The following is a 19,223-nucleotide window of genomic DNA, read 5'->3' on the forward strand; positions in this document are numbered from 1 at the left end:
TTAACTGTACCAGCATACTGCTGTGACTCCATTATTCCAGTAGTGGGTATGCTTGTGAAGTGGAGAAACTCTGGGGTGGAAGCCAAGACTCTAACCTCAGCTCAGACGTGAAATGGGTAGGATACTTTAGGGAAGTCATTTAACCTCTGGGTTTCAGTTTCGCTTCCCTGGAAAAGGAGACCTAAAATTCATTCCAGCCATTAAATACAACCTAGCTGAGATAATCCATCTTGTAGCTTTGGAAGAAAACGGAATTGATATTGACAGTGAAAACATAAAATAAAAAGGGCTCAAATTGCAGTCAGGAAAATCAGCCTGTTGGAGATCATGCAAAACTCATGATTGTAGAAGCGACACCCAGTAAGATTCGGGAAAAATGAAAACTGCTCAATGACTCAACATTTTTTCAATGTTTATATGAAAAATAATTTGTGTCAATAAAGATATTTTCAATAAAATAATGATGGAAAAAACAGAAGTGTTTTCTTTCTCCAGGACATTTAGCTTAATGACATTTATTCTAAAAAAAAAAAAAAAAAAAAAAAATCTTAAAGCAATTTGTCTGTATGGCTATTATTCCGATGAAAATTTTTAATTTTTTTTTTTTTTTTGAGATAGGGTCTCACTCTGTTGCTCAGTCTGGAGTGTAATGGTGTGATCTCAGCTCACTGCAACCTCCACCTCCCAAGTTCAAGCGATTCTCATGCCTCTGACTCCTGAGTAGCTGGGATTATAGGCATGTGCCACCATGCCTGGCTAATTTTTGTATTTTTAGTGGAGATGAGGTTTCACTGTCGGCCAGGCTGGTCTTGAACTCCTGGCCTCAAGTGATCTACCTGCCTCAGCCTCCCAAAGTGCTGGGATTACAGGTATGAGCCACCAGACCCAGCCAAAGTTTTAAATTTCTAAATGTGGAGTCAAGACTTCCTTAGGGCTGGCATGTTAAGAACAAAATGTCCTACACTTCAAATGCAGTGACAATATCAACTCAGATAATGAACAGCAACTTTGATATTTGGAGAAAGGCACAGAAAGATCCCAAAAGGGTGGCCTTGAGAGTGATGGCCATTGGTTGTCAGCAGACAAGGAGAAAGAGGACTCAACTTCTGGGACCCAGGGATAACACTAGTAAGGGTTTATGGTCAATGCCAGTGCAGAGGCTACTCATGACTTTGGTTATCATGTAGCCTGGGATTTACATGTTGTATATATTTCTCTCTGTCTCAGTGGCTAGAGATAGGTATATGCACATATATATATATTTACATACCTATGTAAGCATAGAGAGCATTATGACATTTGCTGAAAGTCACTACCCTATTCCACATTGCATTGCTGGCTAACTGAGCCCCTCTGGGCATTAATAAAATATAGATATTTCAGATTTTTGTTAGATAGTATCTTAGAAATAAGTTAGTCCAAACCTTGCATTTTACAGACAACTTCTAAATTTTACAGAAGCTCAGAAAGTCTGCTGCTCAGATTATATAACAGGACAGTGTCCAATCCTTAAAATGGCACCAATACCAAAGACTTGTTACCTTCTAGGTCAGAGCCACCAAGGAGGAACAAGAAGCACTCGCTCTTCCTTGGATCTCTGAAGGCTGGTGGGAGCTGCGTTTGATTTCTCTGGGCATGGCTTGATGTGAATACATAGGGAAAATTGCTCCCTCTCTCAGTACCCTGCTGCTCCCCTAGGAGAGCTGTCATTTCTTTAAGTGGACATTTTAGGTAACCATCCAGAGACAAGTCTACTTTGGTTTCAATTTTTTAAATTAAGAGCTGTGGTGTTTGGCAGAGAATGGGGTTGTTTTTTTGGCAGACACATACTCATGCTTCTGTTTTGTGTGTCTAATGCTGAAAAGCAAGTCCATAGCTAAGGTCCGTTTTCTTCATTATTAGACGCTTGACATTTGGACAGTATTCTTAGATCCAAGCCTCACAGAGAATGCCTTTGTTCACACGGGAGTGCTTTTCCCTCCTCATAACCCTCATCTCCACAAACCACCCCAAACCAACGCTGAGGCACTAAGGAGGAAGGATCTCTGCCAACATTTTAAAATCACCTACACAAAATGCAGATCCCTTGCTGCGTGGTAAAACACTCACTATCACAAACATATGTGGGCCTTGCTTCTTTTGTTACTTGTTTTTTGGCAGCCAGAGAAGTACCATTTCATCTCTAAATGTGTTTTGCATTCACAAGAAGAGTCAGCGGGTTGAGTGTGATATTTGCCACCAGTTTCTGACTGGCGGCCAATTCCTTTTCCCACCTCTGTGGGACATGTTGCCCTGAAGCAGCAATCTGGCCTCCCAAGCTGGACGTTTTATGCAAAGAGCCAAGCAGGACACATGTGGGATGCCACGCCTGGGAGCATTTCACAAGGCTGGTCCAGGGGATATGAAATAACAGGTGGTGGAGGCAGCCATCAAATAATCTTGAGGAGATCCTGTGTGTGCCTGGTGAGATGTTCATCACAAAGTAGTGTAGCAGACAGGGGTGGGTAACATGTCCATCACTCCCTGGCAGCTCAACATTTGAATATGCCCTTAATGGCGTGAATATTAATATTCCGACTTTCCCTTATATGTCGATTTTCAATAAACATATTTTCCTGAATCTTGACTATTACTATTTATAATTTTTTCTTTGTTATATGTACTCTTGTAAGCAATCCAGGGTAATAATAATAAAAATAAAAATAGCAAAATTTATTATAAGCCAGGAATTGCTCTAAGCTTATTAACTTATCTGAACCCTCTCAACAGTCCTATAAGGATACGATACTGGATGGCTTAAACAACAGGAATTTATTTCTCCCATTGGATGCATATATTAGAAATAAAGAAAGTCTAAAAATTCATGTTGCTTTCAAAAAAAGAATAGTAAGTCACACACAATGAAAAGAATAGCAGCAAGATAATAAGGATAAAGAACAAATTAATAAAACAGAAAGCAAAAATATAATCGAGAAAAATAAAGATAAAAATTGGTTCTTGGAAAAGAATAAAATTGTTAAACCTCAGGCAAGAGAGGTGCTAATTACTAAAAACACCAGAGATCTTAAGAAACATTAAATCATATTAAGATGATGTTACAGGCTGAGCACGGTGGCTCATGCCTGTAATCCCAGCACTCTGGGAGGCCAAGGTGGGTGGATCACTTGAGGTCAAGAGTTCGAGAACAGCCTGGCCAGCAAGGTGAAACCCTGTCTCTACTAAAAATACAAATAAATTAGCCAGGTGTGGTGGTGCACGCCTGTAGTCCCAGCTACTTGGGAGGCTGAGACATGACCTCATGTCTTAGAAGGCGGAGGCTGTAGTGAGCCAAGATCATGCCACTGCACTCCAGCCTGGGCAGACAGAGTGGGATTGTCTCGAAAAAAATAAAGAGATGATATTATAAAGCAACTTTATGTTAATGAATCTGAAATTTTGGATGAAATAGACAAATTCTTGAAAAAAAATAACAGCCTATGAAAACTGACACATGAAGAAACAGAAAAGGTAATTAATCTCATATCTACTTTAGAAATTGAATCTGCAATTGAAAACCTTCCGTTGGAGGGGCTTCAAGATGGCTGCCTGAGGCACCCGGCTGTCACCTCCTCCACAAAGAAGGACCAGAATGGCAAATAGATAATTAGATGTCAAATAGAACATCTAAAGAAAACAATGGAATTCAGCAGGAAAGTGACTGGGAACTTCTGAGGCATAGAAGGAAAGGGAAGTGAAGCAGCTGGCCCAGCCAAGATTAACTCAGAATCAGGGGAAACTCCCACTGTGGGGAAAAGGTAAGTAAGAGAGCTCCAGCAGTTGGCAGTCCATATTCCCACCACAGACTCCTACAATTTTAGCCACAGGAGAGCCCCTCAGCCCTCACGAGCCCTGAGACTAGTATAAAGAGATGCCTGGAGTCCATGTAATGACATTGTTCTACAGAAGATGTTCACACTGGGTCCCACACATCCCCTGAGATTCAAGCAGCTACAGCATGGTGCCATTTTGAGAGCCTGGCCCCCACCAGACTACATCACACCTTGGGGCCCAATATCCCCTACATATCTACATCCCTGAACCCCTGTAGACACCCCGCTACATCTCCCCAAAGGTTTACAGCATCACGATACTGGCTGGAGCCAGCAGTGCAGATGCATCCCCAAAACTTTAGCTCATGCAATGTCTTACACCCCAAGGAATGGGTAGTGAAACACATTGGGGAGGCTGCCCTAGGGACAAAGGGAGCCAGGGCATGCACTCTCCAGAGCCTGAGAGCTGCCTGCCTGGGGGTGTTGCCACTGAAAGCAAATCCTTACCCCTCAACAGCACGGCTGCTGCACACCTACACATATCTTAAGGGGCCTGGGAACTGGCTCACCCAGGTACTGTCCCAGGACCTGAGGACAGGCCCATCTAGCCTGCCTCTTGGCCCAAGGGCACCATCCAGGGTCCTGGAGGTCAACCTGGTCTGCTTGCCACCAGGAGACCTAAAAACAGGTCTGCTTGTCTGCCACCACCACCAGTGCCCATACATGTCATCTGGGAACCAGGAGATCAACCTACCACCCCCCACTGCCACTGGTGCCCACAAACACCATCAGAGTGCCTAAAGACACCCATTGCTACTACTACTGGCATCCTAGTGTGACATTCGAGGGCCTGGGGATTGATCCACCCCACACACTGCCACAGGCATCACCCACATATGCCATCTAGGGGCCTAAGCATAGGCCTGCCTCCGTACTGCCTTCACCTGTGCCCATGCACATTGTCCAGGAGTCTGGGGATTGACCTACACCACCCACTGCTACTGGCATGCATACATGCCTTCCATGGAGCTGAAGATGGGCCCACACAGGTTGCCAGTGCCTATGCATGTTGTCTGGGGGCCTGGGAATTGATCAGTCCTGCCTGCCACAGCCTTTGTATGCACACACCATTGAGGGGCCTGAGGACAGCTCCAGCTCACCTGGTCCCACCCTCACCAGTGCCTGTGGGCATTGTCCTGAGGCCTGGGAATAGGCCTTCCCTGCCCATCCACACCTGGGGGTGCTAAGGACAGGCCTCCCCAGCCTGCCAGTGCATATGTGCATTATCCAGAGGCCCAGGGATCAATACACCTTTCCTGCCAATGCTGGAGCCCATGCATTCCTTCCAGGGACCCGAGGATGTCCACTCCCAGCCTGCTGCCACTACCTCCACCAGCACTCACCTGCATATGTACCACCTTGGGGCTGGCGGACTGGCCCACCAAGTTTGCTGCCATCAGTGCTAGTGCCCACTGCTGCTATCGCCATTGCTGATGCCATGCACACTGCCCAGGAGTTCAGTGATCCACTTGCAAGCCTAGCCCACTGCTGCCACTGCCAGCACTTCAGCAAGCCACCTGGAAGCCTGTATTAGTCTGTTCTCATGCTGCTAATAAAGACATACCTGAGACTGGGTAATTTATAAAGGAAAGAGGTTTAATGGACTTACAGTTCCACATGGCTTGGGGCCCTCACAATCATGATGGAAGGCAAAGGAGAAGCAAAGGCCTATCTTACATGGCAGCAGGCAAGAGAGCTTGTGTAGAGCAACTCCCTTTTATAAAACCATCAGATCTCATGAGACTTATTCACTGTCACGAGAACAGCACAGGAAAGACCTGCTCCCATGATTCAATTAGCTCCCACCGGGTCCCTCCCATGACATGTGGGGATTATGGGAGCCACAATTCAGGATGAGATTGGGGTGGGGACTCAGCCAAATAATATGAAGGCCCATGGATCAGCCCATTCAGACCTGCTTCTACCAGTTTCCATGTATGCCACCTGGGAACCCAAGAAACAGCATACTGGTGCCAAAGAACTGGCCCACCTGGTGCCCCAATCCATAGCAAAACCTCACTACAGCGTCTACTAACAATCACAGCCTAACCCACTGAGGAACTCAAAGATATCACTGACACTGATTATAGCTGAAGAAGTCATCTGAAGACTACATTACTGTGTCCACCCAAAATCAAAACCAAAGTGCCCTACACAACCAACCCTATAGATACATCTATTGGAAAACATCTTTCCTATAAAAGTCAATTCAAAAAATCAGAATAAGGGACTGTTACACCAGATTCACAGATATCAATGTAAAAACAAACAAAGACGAAAAAGCAAGGAAATGTGACATGTGTAAAGAAACAATAATTCTCTAGCGACAGATTTCAATGAAAAATAAATCTATGAAATGTCTGGGAAAGATTTCGTAACACTGTTATTAAAGAAGTTTAGCGAGATACAAGATAATACAGATAAATAATACAAGGAAATCAGAAAAACAGTTCACAGTCAGAATGAGAAATTCATCAAAGAGACTGATACATAAAAAAGAACCAATCAGAAATTCTGTAACTGAAGAATTCAATGAATGAAACAAAAAAATATAATCAGGAGCTTCAATAATAGAGATCAAACAGAATACTTTTTGAACTAGAAGAAATGTCTTTTGAAATAACTCAGACAAAACAGTACATATATATAAAGTTTAATAAAGAGCGAAGAAAGCCTACATGACATATGGAACACCACAAAGCAGGCAATCAAATATTCACATTTTGGGTGTTCCAAAAGAAGAAGAGATAAGCAAAGGCATAGAAAGCTTACTTAATGACATTACAGCCCAAAACTTCCCAAGTCTTGCAAGAGATATAGGCATCCAGAACAAAAGCTCAAACATCTCCAAATGGACTCAATCCAAAAATGTTTTCTCCAGGGCATATTACAGTTAAGACTGTCAAAAGTCAAAAACAAAGAAAGAATTCTAAAATTAGCAAGAGAAAATTGTCAAGGCACATATAAGGGAATCCCCATCAGACTAAGTTTTCTCAGCAGCAACTTATAGGCCAAGAGAAAATGAGAAGATATATTCAAAGTGCTGAAAGAACAAAACTGACAACCAAGATTACTATACCCACAAAGCCATCCTTCAAAAAAGAAAGAGAAAGAAAGTCTTTCCCAGACAAGCAGAAACTGAGGAAATGCATTACCATGGGACTGGCCCTACAAGAAATACTTAGGGGACTCCTATATCTGGAAGTGAAAGGACGATACCTACCATCAAGAAAACATGAAAGTATAAACTCACTGGCTTCTCACAAATGAGAAAGATAAAAGATTCAAATGTTACCACTACAAAAAACCATCAAACCACAATGATAAGCAATAAGAGAGGAAGAAAGGAACAAAGGATATACAAAACAACTAGAAAACAATTAACAAAATGGCAGAAATAAGTTCTCACCTATCAATAATAACTTTGAATGTAAATGGATTAAATCCCCCACTTAAAAGACATAAACTGGCTGAATGGATAAAAATAAAACATGATCTAACTATATGCTACTACGTTAGGCCATTCTGCATCACAATAAAAACATACCTGAGGCTGGGTAATTTATAAAGAAAAGAGGTTTAATTGGCTCACAATTCTGTAGTATATACAAGCATGGCACCAACATTTGCTCAGCTTCTGATGAGGGCTTCAGGAAGCTTACAATTATGGCAGAAGGCAAAGTGGGTACATGTGTTTCACATGACAAGAACAGGAACAAGAGAGACAGAAGGAGGAGGTCCCAGACTCTGTTAAATAACCAGGTTTCACATGAACTGAGTGAAAACTCACTTATCACCAAGGGGTTGGTGCATAGGCATTCATGAGGAATCTCCCCCATCATCCAATCACCTTCCATCAGGCCCCATTTCCAATATTGGGAATCACACTTCAACATGAGACTTGGAGGGGACAAACATGCAATCCATATCAGCTATCAGCTACCTACAAGAAACTCACATCAGCTGCAAAGACATACACAGACTGAAAGTAAAGGAATAAAAAATTATATTCCATGTAAACAGAAACCAAAAGTGAGAAGGAGTAGCTGTACTTATATTAGATAAAATAGATTTCAAGATAAAAATTGTAAGAAAAGAAAAAGTTTTCAATTTAGCAAGAGGATATAACCATCCCAATCATATTAAATATACGCAGTCAACACAGGAGCACCCAAATATATAAAGCAAATAGTATTAAATCTAAAGGGAGAGATAGGCTCCAATACAATAATAGTTGAGGACTTCAACAAACAGTCTCAGAATTGGCCATCATTTAGACAGAAAAATAAGAAAGAAACATCAGATTTAAACTGCACTTTAGACAAAATAGAACTAACAGATATTTATAGAACATGTTATCCAGCTGCTACATAATGCATTTTTTTCTCATCAGCACAGGAAACATTCTCCAGGACAGATCATTTGTTATGCCATTAAACAAGCCTCAACAAATGTAAAATAATCAGAATCATATCAACTATCTTCTAAGACTACAATGGAATTAAACTAGAAATCGGTACCAAGGAAAACTTTGGAAACTGTACAAATACATGAAAATTTAAAACATGCTCCTGAATGACCACTGAATCAATTAATAAATCAAGAAGAAAATTTAAAAATTTCTTGAAACAAATGAAAATGGAAACACAAAATACCAAAACCTATAGGATATAGCAAAAGTATGCTAAGATGGAAGTTTATAGTAATAGATAAATAAATAAATAAATAAAAGTAGAGAGTTTAAATATACAACCTAAAGATGCATCTTTAAAAAACTGGAAAATCAAGAACAAACCAAACCCAGTATCTTTTGTTCTAAACCCAAAATTAGAACAAAAGAAATAATAAAAATCAGAGCAGAACTAAATGGAATAGAAACTAAAAAGAAATACAAAGGATCAATGAAACAAAGAAGCCTGTTTTTAAAAAAGATAAATAAAATCAATAAACTAGACTAGGCTATACTGATCAAGAAAAAAAGAGAGAAAACTCAAATAAATAAAATTGGAAATGAAAAAGGAGACATTACAACCGATATCACAGAAATACAAAGCATCATCAGAGACTATTATGGACAACTTTAGCCTAACAAACTGGAAAACCTAGGGGAATGGATAAATTCCCGGACACATACAGCCTAACAAGATTGAACCAGGAAGATATAGAAAACTTGAACAGACCAATAAAGAATAATGAGATTGAATCAGTAATAAAAATTATCCCAACAAAGAAAAGTCTAGGACTGGATGGCTTTTCTGCCAAATTCTGCCAAACTCAGGAAAGAGCTAACGCAAATTCTTCTCAAACTAATTCTTTAAAATTAAAGAGGAGGGAATTCTTTCTAATTAATTCTACAAGGCTATCATCCTGATACCAAAACCAGACAAGGATACACACAAAAAGAAAACTACAATCTCCCTAATGAATATAGATGTAAAAATCCTCAACAAAATACTAGCAAACAGAATCCAACAACACATCAAAAAGATAATATACCATAATCAAGTGGAATTTATCCCAGAAATGCAAGAATGGTTCAACATATGCAAATCAATAAACATGATACATCACATCAACAGAATGAAAGACAAAAACCGTAAGTTCATCTCAATAGATTAAGAAAAAGATTTGATAAAATCCAACATACCTTCTTCATGATAAAAACTGTCAACAAATCAGGCATAGAAGGAACATACCACAACATAATACAGGCCATATACAACAAACATCATCATACTGAATAGGGAAAAGCTGAAAGCATTTCCTCTAAGAATTGGAACAAGACAAGAATGTCCCCTTTCAGCACTTCTATTCAACATAGTACCAGAAGTCCTAGCCAGAGCAATTGGGTAAGAAAAAGAAACAAAAGGCATTCATACTGAAAGAGAGCAAGTCAAACTGTTTTTCTTTGCAAATGACACAATCTTTTATACAGAAAAAACTAAATACTCCACCAAAAAACTTTTAGAACTGATAAATGAATTCAGTAAAGTTGCAGGATACAAAATCAACATACAAAACTCACTAGCATTTCTATACACTAATAATGAACTAGCTAAAATGAAATAAAGAAAGCAATCCCATTTACAATAGCTACAAAATAAATAAATAACCTTAAAATAGATTGAATCAAGGAGGTGAAAGGTCTGTATAAGGAAAACTATAAAATGCTGATGTAAGAAGTTGAAGAGGACACAAACAAATGGAAGACATTTCATGCTCATGGTTGGAAAAATTAACATCGTTAAAATGATCATACTGACTCTAAAGCAATCTACAGGTTCAATGCATAATTATTAAAATACCAATGGCATTTGTCACAGAAACAGAAAAAAAAGTTCTAAAGTTCACATGGACCACAAAAGACCCCAAATAGTCATAGCAATACTGAGCAAAAAGAACAAAGTTGGAGGCATCACACTACCTGATTTCAAAATATACTACAAAGCAATAATAACCAAAATGGCAAGGTATTAGTATAAAAACAGGCACATAGACTAATGGCACAGAATAGGAAACCCAGAAATAAATCCATGTATTTATAGCCAAATAATCTTTGACAAAGCTGACAAGAACATACACTGGGGAAAGGACACCCTCTTCAATGAATGGTGCTGGGTAAACTGGGATCCATATGCAGAAGAATGAAACTAAACCCCCGTCTCTCACCATATACACGTAGAATAAGCTCAAAAACTAAACCCCTATCTCTCACCATATACATGTAAAATAAGCTCAAATGGATTAAATATTTAAACATAAGACTCAAAATGGTAAAACCACTAAAAGAAAACAGGGCAAACACTTCAGGACACTCATGTATGTAAAGCTTTTATGGCTAAGACCCAAAAAGCATAGGCAACAAAACCACAAATGGACAAATAGACAAAAACTAAAAAGTTTCTTCACAGCAAAGGGAACAATCAATACAGTGAAGAGACAACCTGTAGAATGGGAGAAAATATCTGCCAACTATCCATCTGACCGAAGACTAATATCCAGAATATACAAGGAACTCAAGCAACTGAGGAGCACAAAACACAAATAATACCATTAAAAAATGAGGAAAGGATCTTAATAGATATTTCTCAAAAGAAGACATACAGGTGCCCAACAGGTATATGGACAAATGCTCAACATCACTAATCATCAGGGAAATGCAAATTAAAACCACAATGAGGTATCATCTCATTGGAGTTAGAATGGTTATTACCAAAAAGACAAAAAATAACAGATGCTGATGAGGATGCAGAGAAAATGAACTCATACACTATTAGCAGGAATGTAAATTAGTACAACCATTATAGAAAACAATATGGAGGTTTCTAAAAAAACTACAAATAGAATTACCATATGCTGCAGTAATTCCACTACTCAGTATTTTTCTAAAGGAAAAGAAATCAGTATATCAAAGGAATACTGCACTCCATGTTTATTATAGTACTATTCACAAAAGCCATGACATGGAATCACCCTAAGTGTCCATAAACAGATGAATGGATTTAAAAAATGTGGCATATCTACACAATGGAATATTACTAAGCCATAAAAAGAATGAAATCCTATCACTTGCAGTGACATGGATGGAACTGGAGGTCATTATGTTAAATGAAATAAGACAGGCACAGAAAGACAAATATTGTATGTTCTCACTCATATGTGGGAGCGTAAAAAGTTAATTTCACAGAGGTAAAGAATAGAATGATAGTTACCAGAGGCTGGGAAGTGGGGATGGGTGGAAAGATGAAGAGAGATTGGTTAATGGGTGCAGACAGTTAGATAGAAGGAATAAATTCTAGTGTTCAATAGCACAGTAGGGTGACTATAGTTAAGAACGATATATTGTATATTTCAAAATAGCTAGAAGAGATTTGAAATGTTCCCAATATAACGAAATGATACATGTTTGAAGTGATGGATAGCCTAAATACACTGATTTGGTCATTAACATTAAATGCATGTATCAAAATATTACATGTATTCTATAAAGATGTACACTTATTATATACCAACAACAAAACCCTTCCTTCAAAAGAATCTCCAGGCCCAGATGGCTTCACCAGTGAATTCTCCTAACACTTAAAGATACTGTTTCCAACAACAGAAAGAGGAAACACTTCCCAACTTATGAGGCCAATATAACCATCATTCCAAAACTTGAAGAGGACATTACAAGAAAGGAAGATGATGAGAGTAACATCTGACCCCAAAGTGGAGGTTGCACTAGGATATCAGCTAGAGAGATTTTGTCCTGAGGCTCCACATGTAATACAAAAATGTGATCACACGTTTGCCAGAACAGATTGTGGTGAAAGTTCCTCTTACAATTTGTCAAGTTCTCTCCCCAAATACAATGCAATTCTCTCATTAATGATCTGCCTCTTTGGACTGAGCACTGTCTTTTTAATGAATTGTCTCCTCACCTCTTGAACAATGCCTAAACTTTTGTCTGGTTTTATATTTAGTCCTATGTATGTATGAACTCAGACCACTCTTCTCTGTGGAAAGCAGGGCCACAGAAGACACACACTGGCTGTTGTATGGCTTTGCTTAAGGTCGGCCATGTCTCATTGGTATTCAGGCTTTCCTTTCAATCCCATTCTCCCATTCCCACAACCTGCCTGCTCCCAAGCATCGTCCTACCTGATGGAAGTCACCCACTTGCCGGACGTAACCAGCCACTTCATTGTCAGATTTAAAGATCTTCCAAACTTTTTTCTCTGCCTTCTTGTATTCCTGGGATCCTTTCCAGTCCATACCCATCAAGGAGCGCTCTGTCAGGGCAGCTGCCACAATGATGTCCAGCTGGCCATTGTACATCAGAACCTGAAATGAAATCAAGCCATCAGCAAATGCAAGATTCAGGAGGTGAAGCTCATGAATCAAGCCAGGTATAAACAGTGAGCCAGCGAGAGAGAAAAAGAGACAAGAATCTCTCTGAGATTTTCTTCTAGTTAGCCATAAACAACAATCTGAAATAAACTCAAGCCTTGTCTCTACCACTGCATTCTTCATAGTAATCTGCATAAAGGCCTCTCTTGGTTGCAAAAACATTTGTGTTGTATTACCCAGTGATACATATATACAGGTTTTACTTGGATTTATGGCTATGTTAAGACAGAGGACTGTGGTTACATTTTAGTGGAACTAAGGAATACTACCCCCTAGGATTTTCATGAAGCCTGCATTTCATTAACTTCAACTTCAGGCACTGCAGTCACTGGCAAGCTGAGCATTCTCTTGGGTATTGCCAATCCATATTGTCCTCCTCTCCTACACTGATTTCAGTGGCAAGTATAATTTTTTTGCAGCAGCAGACAGAGATTCAGGTGCCTCAAATTTGTTTCTTATTGGAAGCAACTATGCCTGCCATGCCACTTGTAAAACTTCCTTTTTAAAAATATGACAGCTGCTTGTCAACAGTGAGGAATGTTCTTTCTTCCTAGAATACAATTTTTTTGTGTGTGTCAAACTGATGGTTATCATAGGAAAAACAACACTGAAGTAATTCTTTTCTTTAATCCTACAACAATTTTCCATTTGCTTGTAAAAAGAATTCAGATAACTCCCAATTCTGATAAAGTTGAAGAACTAATGGGGACAGTATAAAATGGCTCTACTTTTCAGAAAAGCAATAGCCAATTTTCTGCCCCCAAACTTAAAAATGTTGAAATTCCTTGTCCCAGTAATTTCAACTTATAGAATATATTCTAGGAAAACAGGTCCAAAGAATTTTTTTAAAATTATATATATTCATTGAGTCTTATAATGAAAAACTCAAACACAATCCAGAAGTCCTATAATTGAGTAGGTAAATGCACAGTACAGGAATTCTATAGGATATTATAACACCATTTAAAAATGTTTCATTGAACCATGATGCAATGTGGGAAACGCTTATCACATAATGTTACATATGAAAGCAGAAAGTCAAATATAATGTATATCACAATTATAACTATAAAAATCAGTGTACATATTCACATATATGGAATACAAAGTTTGAAAAATGTTAATAATTAATTTAGATGTTGGAAATCTGAGTAATATACCCTCCTTTTTTCTACTTTAATGCTACTTCTATGCAACTAACATATTATCATAAAGTATTGCCACTCCATCTCCAACAAAGAGGTCAGCCTCAACTCCATGCTACCTTTGATCTATTTGAAGGCTCTGATCTATTTGGCCCGGGTGGAGACCTTTGGTTGAATCCTCAAATTGGATATAAAATATTTCACTGCATATGTTTCTGTCTTTCCCTTTATGGTGCGGGCTTCTTAAAAGGCTCAAACATAATTAAAAAGTCCAGGACTTTTACACACTCCAAATCCTCAAGCAGCAGTGGGACAGCAGTCAGACTAAGATGAAAGAGCCCCGGGCCCCCACTGCAGGAACATGAGGCCTTTCAAGTTAGTCAGTCACCATCACCACCCCCACTCCCCTAAGAAGAAACCCACAGGAAAATCCTGATAGATTTAAAGCCTGTGAAAAAAATTCAACTCAACTCCAGTCATAAAATATTTGCATTGTTTATACAGAGAAATTACCTCAAAGACCTTGAGTACTTATGGCCTCTGCAAAACCTCCTATACTTGTTTTGGCCAACAGTATGGAAACAATTACATATGATCAGTACCAGTGAACAAGGTTTAATTACTTCGCCATTCTAGGAAGACCTGATTATAGCTGATTAGCAAAGATCATCATGCATAAAGTGATTCTTCTTCTAGAATTCGGTGTAAAAGATGCTGATCAATCAGGAAATTCATAGCACATCCATTTAGTTTTACTCTTCATGGCCACTATAGGCAGCTTGCATCTCTCATGTGTCTCCCACAGCTTTCTTTACTGACAATCATTACTATATTTTGAAATCAATGTGATGTTTTTTCATCCTTAAGGGGCAACAGCAAAGTCCCCATGTTACAGCAAAAACAAATTTATATGTACAGCACTATATTACATGTTGAACTGACGTGGAATGAGGACCATCCCTGAGTTGCTTCTCTTGTTAGTCAAGACTTATCATAACAAGAGCACCAACTCTCTGGACCAAAAAACAGTGAAGAGCTGAACTGCACAATCTCACACAGGCGATGTGTACTTTTGGGTACAAATGGAAACCCTTCCTTTGCAAAGCAAGGAAACCATTTTGTATTTCTGAAGGGCACATAAGTCAAATGCAACAAAAAATAAACCAGAATAATGATCATGAGAAGTGATTTCAAAGCTGACGCTTAAGGCAGGCCAGCATTAAACATAAGAATTCCAGAGCTCTTATTTTCACCTAAATGTCACATTTATTCTCATGAGCCCCTACAGGAATATCCCAGTTAGGTGCCTCTAGGCTGGATGAGTGGATGAGATAGCCCAGAATCCAGTGACTGAGCATGAGAAGCAGGTGGGCATGGCATAGAGGTGGTCCTGAAGCCCAAGGGCACACGCTGGCTGCCCACATCCTGATAGAAAAGTTACAGGCAGGACCTTAGCTCTGACAGGGACAGGTTGGCCAAATATGTCTGCACACTCATCTCACTTCTCCCCTGGTAGGTTGACCAACTGTCCCAGTTTGCCCTGGACAGGAGTTGCCCAGCAAGACATTCAGTGCTAAAACTGGGACACTCTGGAGCAAACCTACCCTGAGGCTTGCTGTTATTTTAAGCAACAAAGTCTAAAGACAGAAGGGAGGAGACAGAGATGAATGCAGCTTTTAGCTACACTTCCCTTGTCAATAGTGATTGGAACAAAACAAGGAACAAGGAAAGAGCTGGTTGGAGTTGGTTTCCAGCGACGTACCACGCAGTGCCCTGAACACGCATGTCCTCACTTTCCTTTCTGGTCAGCTGCAGGCCTCTGGTAAGGGAGCAAAGCCACTGCTTTTAGAGACTTCTTTTACTCCTTAGAGAGCTGGCTGCTTAGCTTATTGAAACTGACGGTTATGCAATGTCACAGAAAAATGTTTATCTTATGAAAAAAATCAATGAAAAACTGAGACTTCACTTGTTTGTACTCTAATTATCACATATTTAAAAATGCTTCAAACCTGGGGAAAGAACAAATCAAAATACAGTTAAGTTATTTGAACTGTGGTTGATTGTTTTAGATTGGCTATTTTCTAGGTTTTTGTTTTGTTTTGTTTTTGGCAAATGTGGTTACAATCCCTTTTTATTTATTTATTTATAAGAGACAGAGTCTCACTATGTTCCCCAAGCTGGAGTGCAATGGCACAATCTTGGCTCACTGCAACCTCCACCTCCTGGGCTCAAGTCATCCTCCTATTGGGACTACAGGTGTACGCCACTACACCCAGCTAATTTTTTTGTATATTTTGTAGAGATGGGGTTTCGCCACGTTGCCCAGGCTGGTCTTGAACTCCTCGGCTCAAGCAATCTATCCACCTCAGCTTCCTTCCCAAAGTGCTGGGATTACAGGCATGAGCCACTGCAACCTGGCCATAGAATGCTTTTTATTTATTGATTTATTTATTTTTCTTCAACTTTTAAGTTCAGGGGTATATGTGCAGGTCTGTTACACAGGTGAACGTGTGCTATGGTGGTCTGCTGCACAGATCATCTCATCACCTGGGTATTAAGCCCACCAACCACTACCTATTCTTCCTGATGCTCTCCCTCCCCCAACACCCTCCTGACAGGCCTCAGTATGTGTTGTTGCCCCCATGTGCCCATGTGTTCTCATCGTTTTTTAAAAAAATAATTCTTGAATATAGCACACTGATGGGTCTTGACTCCATCCAATTTGCCAGTCTGTGTCTTTTAATTGGAGCATTTAGCCCATTTACATTTAAGGTTAATATTGTTATGTGTGAATTTGATCCTGTCATTATGATGTTAGCTGGTTATTTTGCTCATTAGTTGATGCAGTTTCTTCCTAGCATCGATGGTCTTTACATTTTGGCATGTTTTTGCAGTGGCTGGTACTGGTTGTTCCTTTCCATGTTCACTGCTTCCTTCAGGAGCTCTTGTAGGGCAGGCCTGATGGTGACAAAATCTCTCCGCATTTGCTTGTCTGTAAAGGATTTTATTTCTCCTTCACTTATGAAGCTTAGTTTGGCTGGATATGAAATTCTGGGTTAAAAATTCATTTCTTTAAGAATGTTGAATACTGGCCCCCACTCTCTTCTGGCTTGTAGAGTTTCTGCTGAGTGATCTGCTGTTAGTCTGATGGGCTTCCCTTTATGGGTAACCCGACCTTTCTCTCTGGCTGCCCTTTACATTTTTTCCTTCATTTCAACTTTGGTGAATCTGACAATTATGTGTCTTGGAGTTGCTCTTCTCGAGGAGTTATCTTTGTGCCATTCTCTGTATTTCCCGAAGTTGAATGTTGGCCTGCCTTGCTAGGTTGGGGAAGTTCTCCTGGATAATATCCTGCAGAGTGTTTTCCAACTTGGTTCCATTCTCCCCGTCACTTTCAGGCACATCAATCAGATGTAGATTTGGTCTTTTCACATAGTCCCGTATTTCTTGGAGGCTTTGTTTGTTTCTTTTTAGTCTTTTTTCTCTAAACTTCTCTTCTCACTTCATTTCATTCATTTGATCTTCAATCACTGATACCCTTTCTTCCAGTTGATCGAATCGGCTACTGAAGCTTGTGCATTCGTCACGTAGTTTGAGTGCCATGGCTTTCAGCTCCATCAGGTCATTCAAGGACTTCTCTACACTGGTTATTCTAGTTAGCCATTCATCTAATCTCACATGCAGAGACACATATAGGCTCAAAATAAAGGGATGGAGGAATATCTACCAAGCAAATGGAAAACAAAAAAAAGGCAGGGGTTGCAATCCTAGTCTCTGATAAACCAGACTTTAAACCAACAAAGATCAAAAGAGACAAAAAAGGCCATTACATAATGGTAAAGGTATCAATTCAACAAGAAGAGCTAACTATCCTAAATATGTATGCACCCAAGACAGGAGCACCCAGATTCATAAAGCAAGTCCTTAGAGACTTACAAAGAGACTTAGACTCCCATACAATAATAATGGGAGACTTTAACAACCCACTGTCAACATTAGACAAATCAACGAGACAGAAAGTTAACAAGGATATCCAGGAATTGAACTCAACTCTGCACCAAGCAGACCTAATAGACATCTACAGAACTCTCCATCCCAAATCAACAGAATATACATTCTTCTCAGCATCACATCACATTTATTCCCAAACTGACCACAGAGTTGGAAGAAAAGCACTCCTCAGCAAATGTAAAAGAACAGAAATGACAACAAACTGTCTCTCAGACCACAGTGCAATTAAACTAGAACTCAGGATTAAGAAACTCACTCAAAACAGCTCAACTACATGGAAACTGAACAACCTGCTCCTGAATGACTACTGCGTACATAAGGAAGTGAAGGCAGAAATAAAGATGTTCTTTGAAATCAATGAGAACAAAGATACAACAAACCGGAATCTCTGGGACACATTTAAAGCAGTGTGTAGAGGGAAATTCATAGCACTACATGCCCATAAGAGAAAGCAGGAAAGATCTAAAATTGACACCCTAACATCACAATTAAAAGAACTAGAGAAGCAAGAGCAAACACATTCAAAAGCTAGCAGAAGGCAAGAAATAACTAAGATCAGAGCAGAACTGAAGGAAATAGAGACACAAAAAACCCTTCAAAAAAATCAATGAATCCAGGAGCTGGTTTTCTGAAAAGATCAACAAAGTGGATAGACTGCTAGCAAGACTAATAAAGAAAAAAAGAGAGAAGAACACAAATAGACGCAATAAAAAATGATAAAGGGGATATCACCACTGATCCCACAGAAATACAAACTACCATCAGAGAATACTATAAACATCTCCACACAAATAAACTAGAAAATCTAGAAGAAATGGATAAATTCCTGGACACATACACCCTTCCAAGACTAAACCAGGAATAAGCTGAATCCCTGAATAGACCAATAACAGGCTCTGAAATTGAGGCAATAATTAAGAGCCTACCAACCAAAAAAAGTCTAGGACCAGACGGATTCACAGCCGAATTCTACCAGAGGTACAAGGAGGAGCTGGTACCATTTCTTCTGAAACTATTCCGATCAGTAGAAAAAGAGCGAATCCTCCCTAACTCATTTGAAGAGGCCAGCATCATCCTGATACCAAAGCCTGGCAGAGACAGAACAAAAAAAGAGAATTTTAGACCAATATCCCTGATGAACATCGATGCAAAAATCCTCAATAAAATACTGGCAAACCGAATCCAGCAGCACCTCAAAAAGCTTATCCGCCATGATCAAGTGGGTTTCATCCCTGGGATGCAAGGCTGGTTCAACATACGCAAATCAATAAATGTAATCCAGCATATAAGTAGAACCAAAGACAAA

The 19,223-nt window shown here is 39.5% G+C and overlaps 1 protein-coding gene across 5 annotated transcripts in view; it reads right to left on the reverse strand.

Annotated features, from left to right (window-relative positions):
- Positions 1 to 19,223, reverse strand: part of CPVL (carboxypeptidase vitellogenic like) — a 205,553-nt gene that overhangs the window by 21,952 nt on the left and 164,378 nt on the right. For all 5 annotated transcript variants that reach the window (XM_009203175.4, XM_021935228.2, XM_003896159.4 and 2 more), the window contains one exon: positions 12,513 to 12,695. In XM_009203175.4, the coding sequence (XP_009201439.1) occupies positions 12,513 to 12,695 (183 nt within the window). The remainder of the gene's footprint in view (positions 1 to 12,512; positions 12,696 to 19,223) is intronic.

The sequence above is a fragment of the Papio anubis genome, chromosome 4 (genome assembly GCF_008728515.1).
Source record: "Papio anubis isolate 15944 chromosome 4, Panubis1.0, whole genome shotgun sequence".
In the NCBI taxonomy this organism is placed as follows: Eukaryota; Metazoa; Chordata; class Mammalia; order Primates; family Cercopithecidae; genus Papio; species Papio anubis.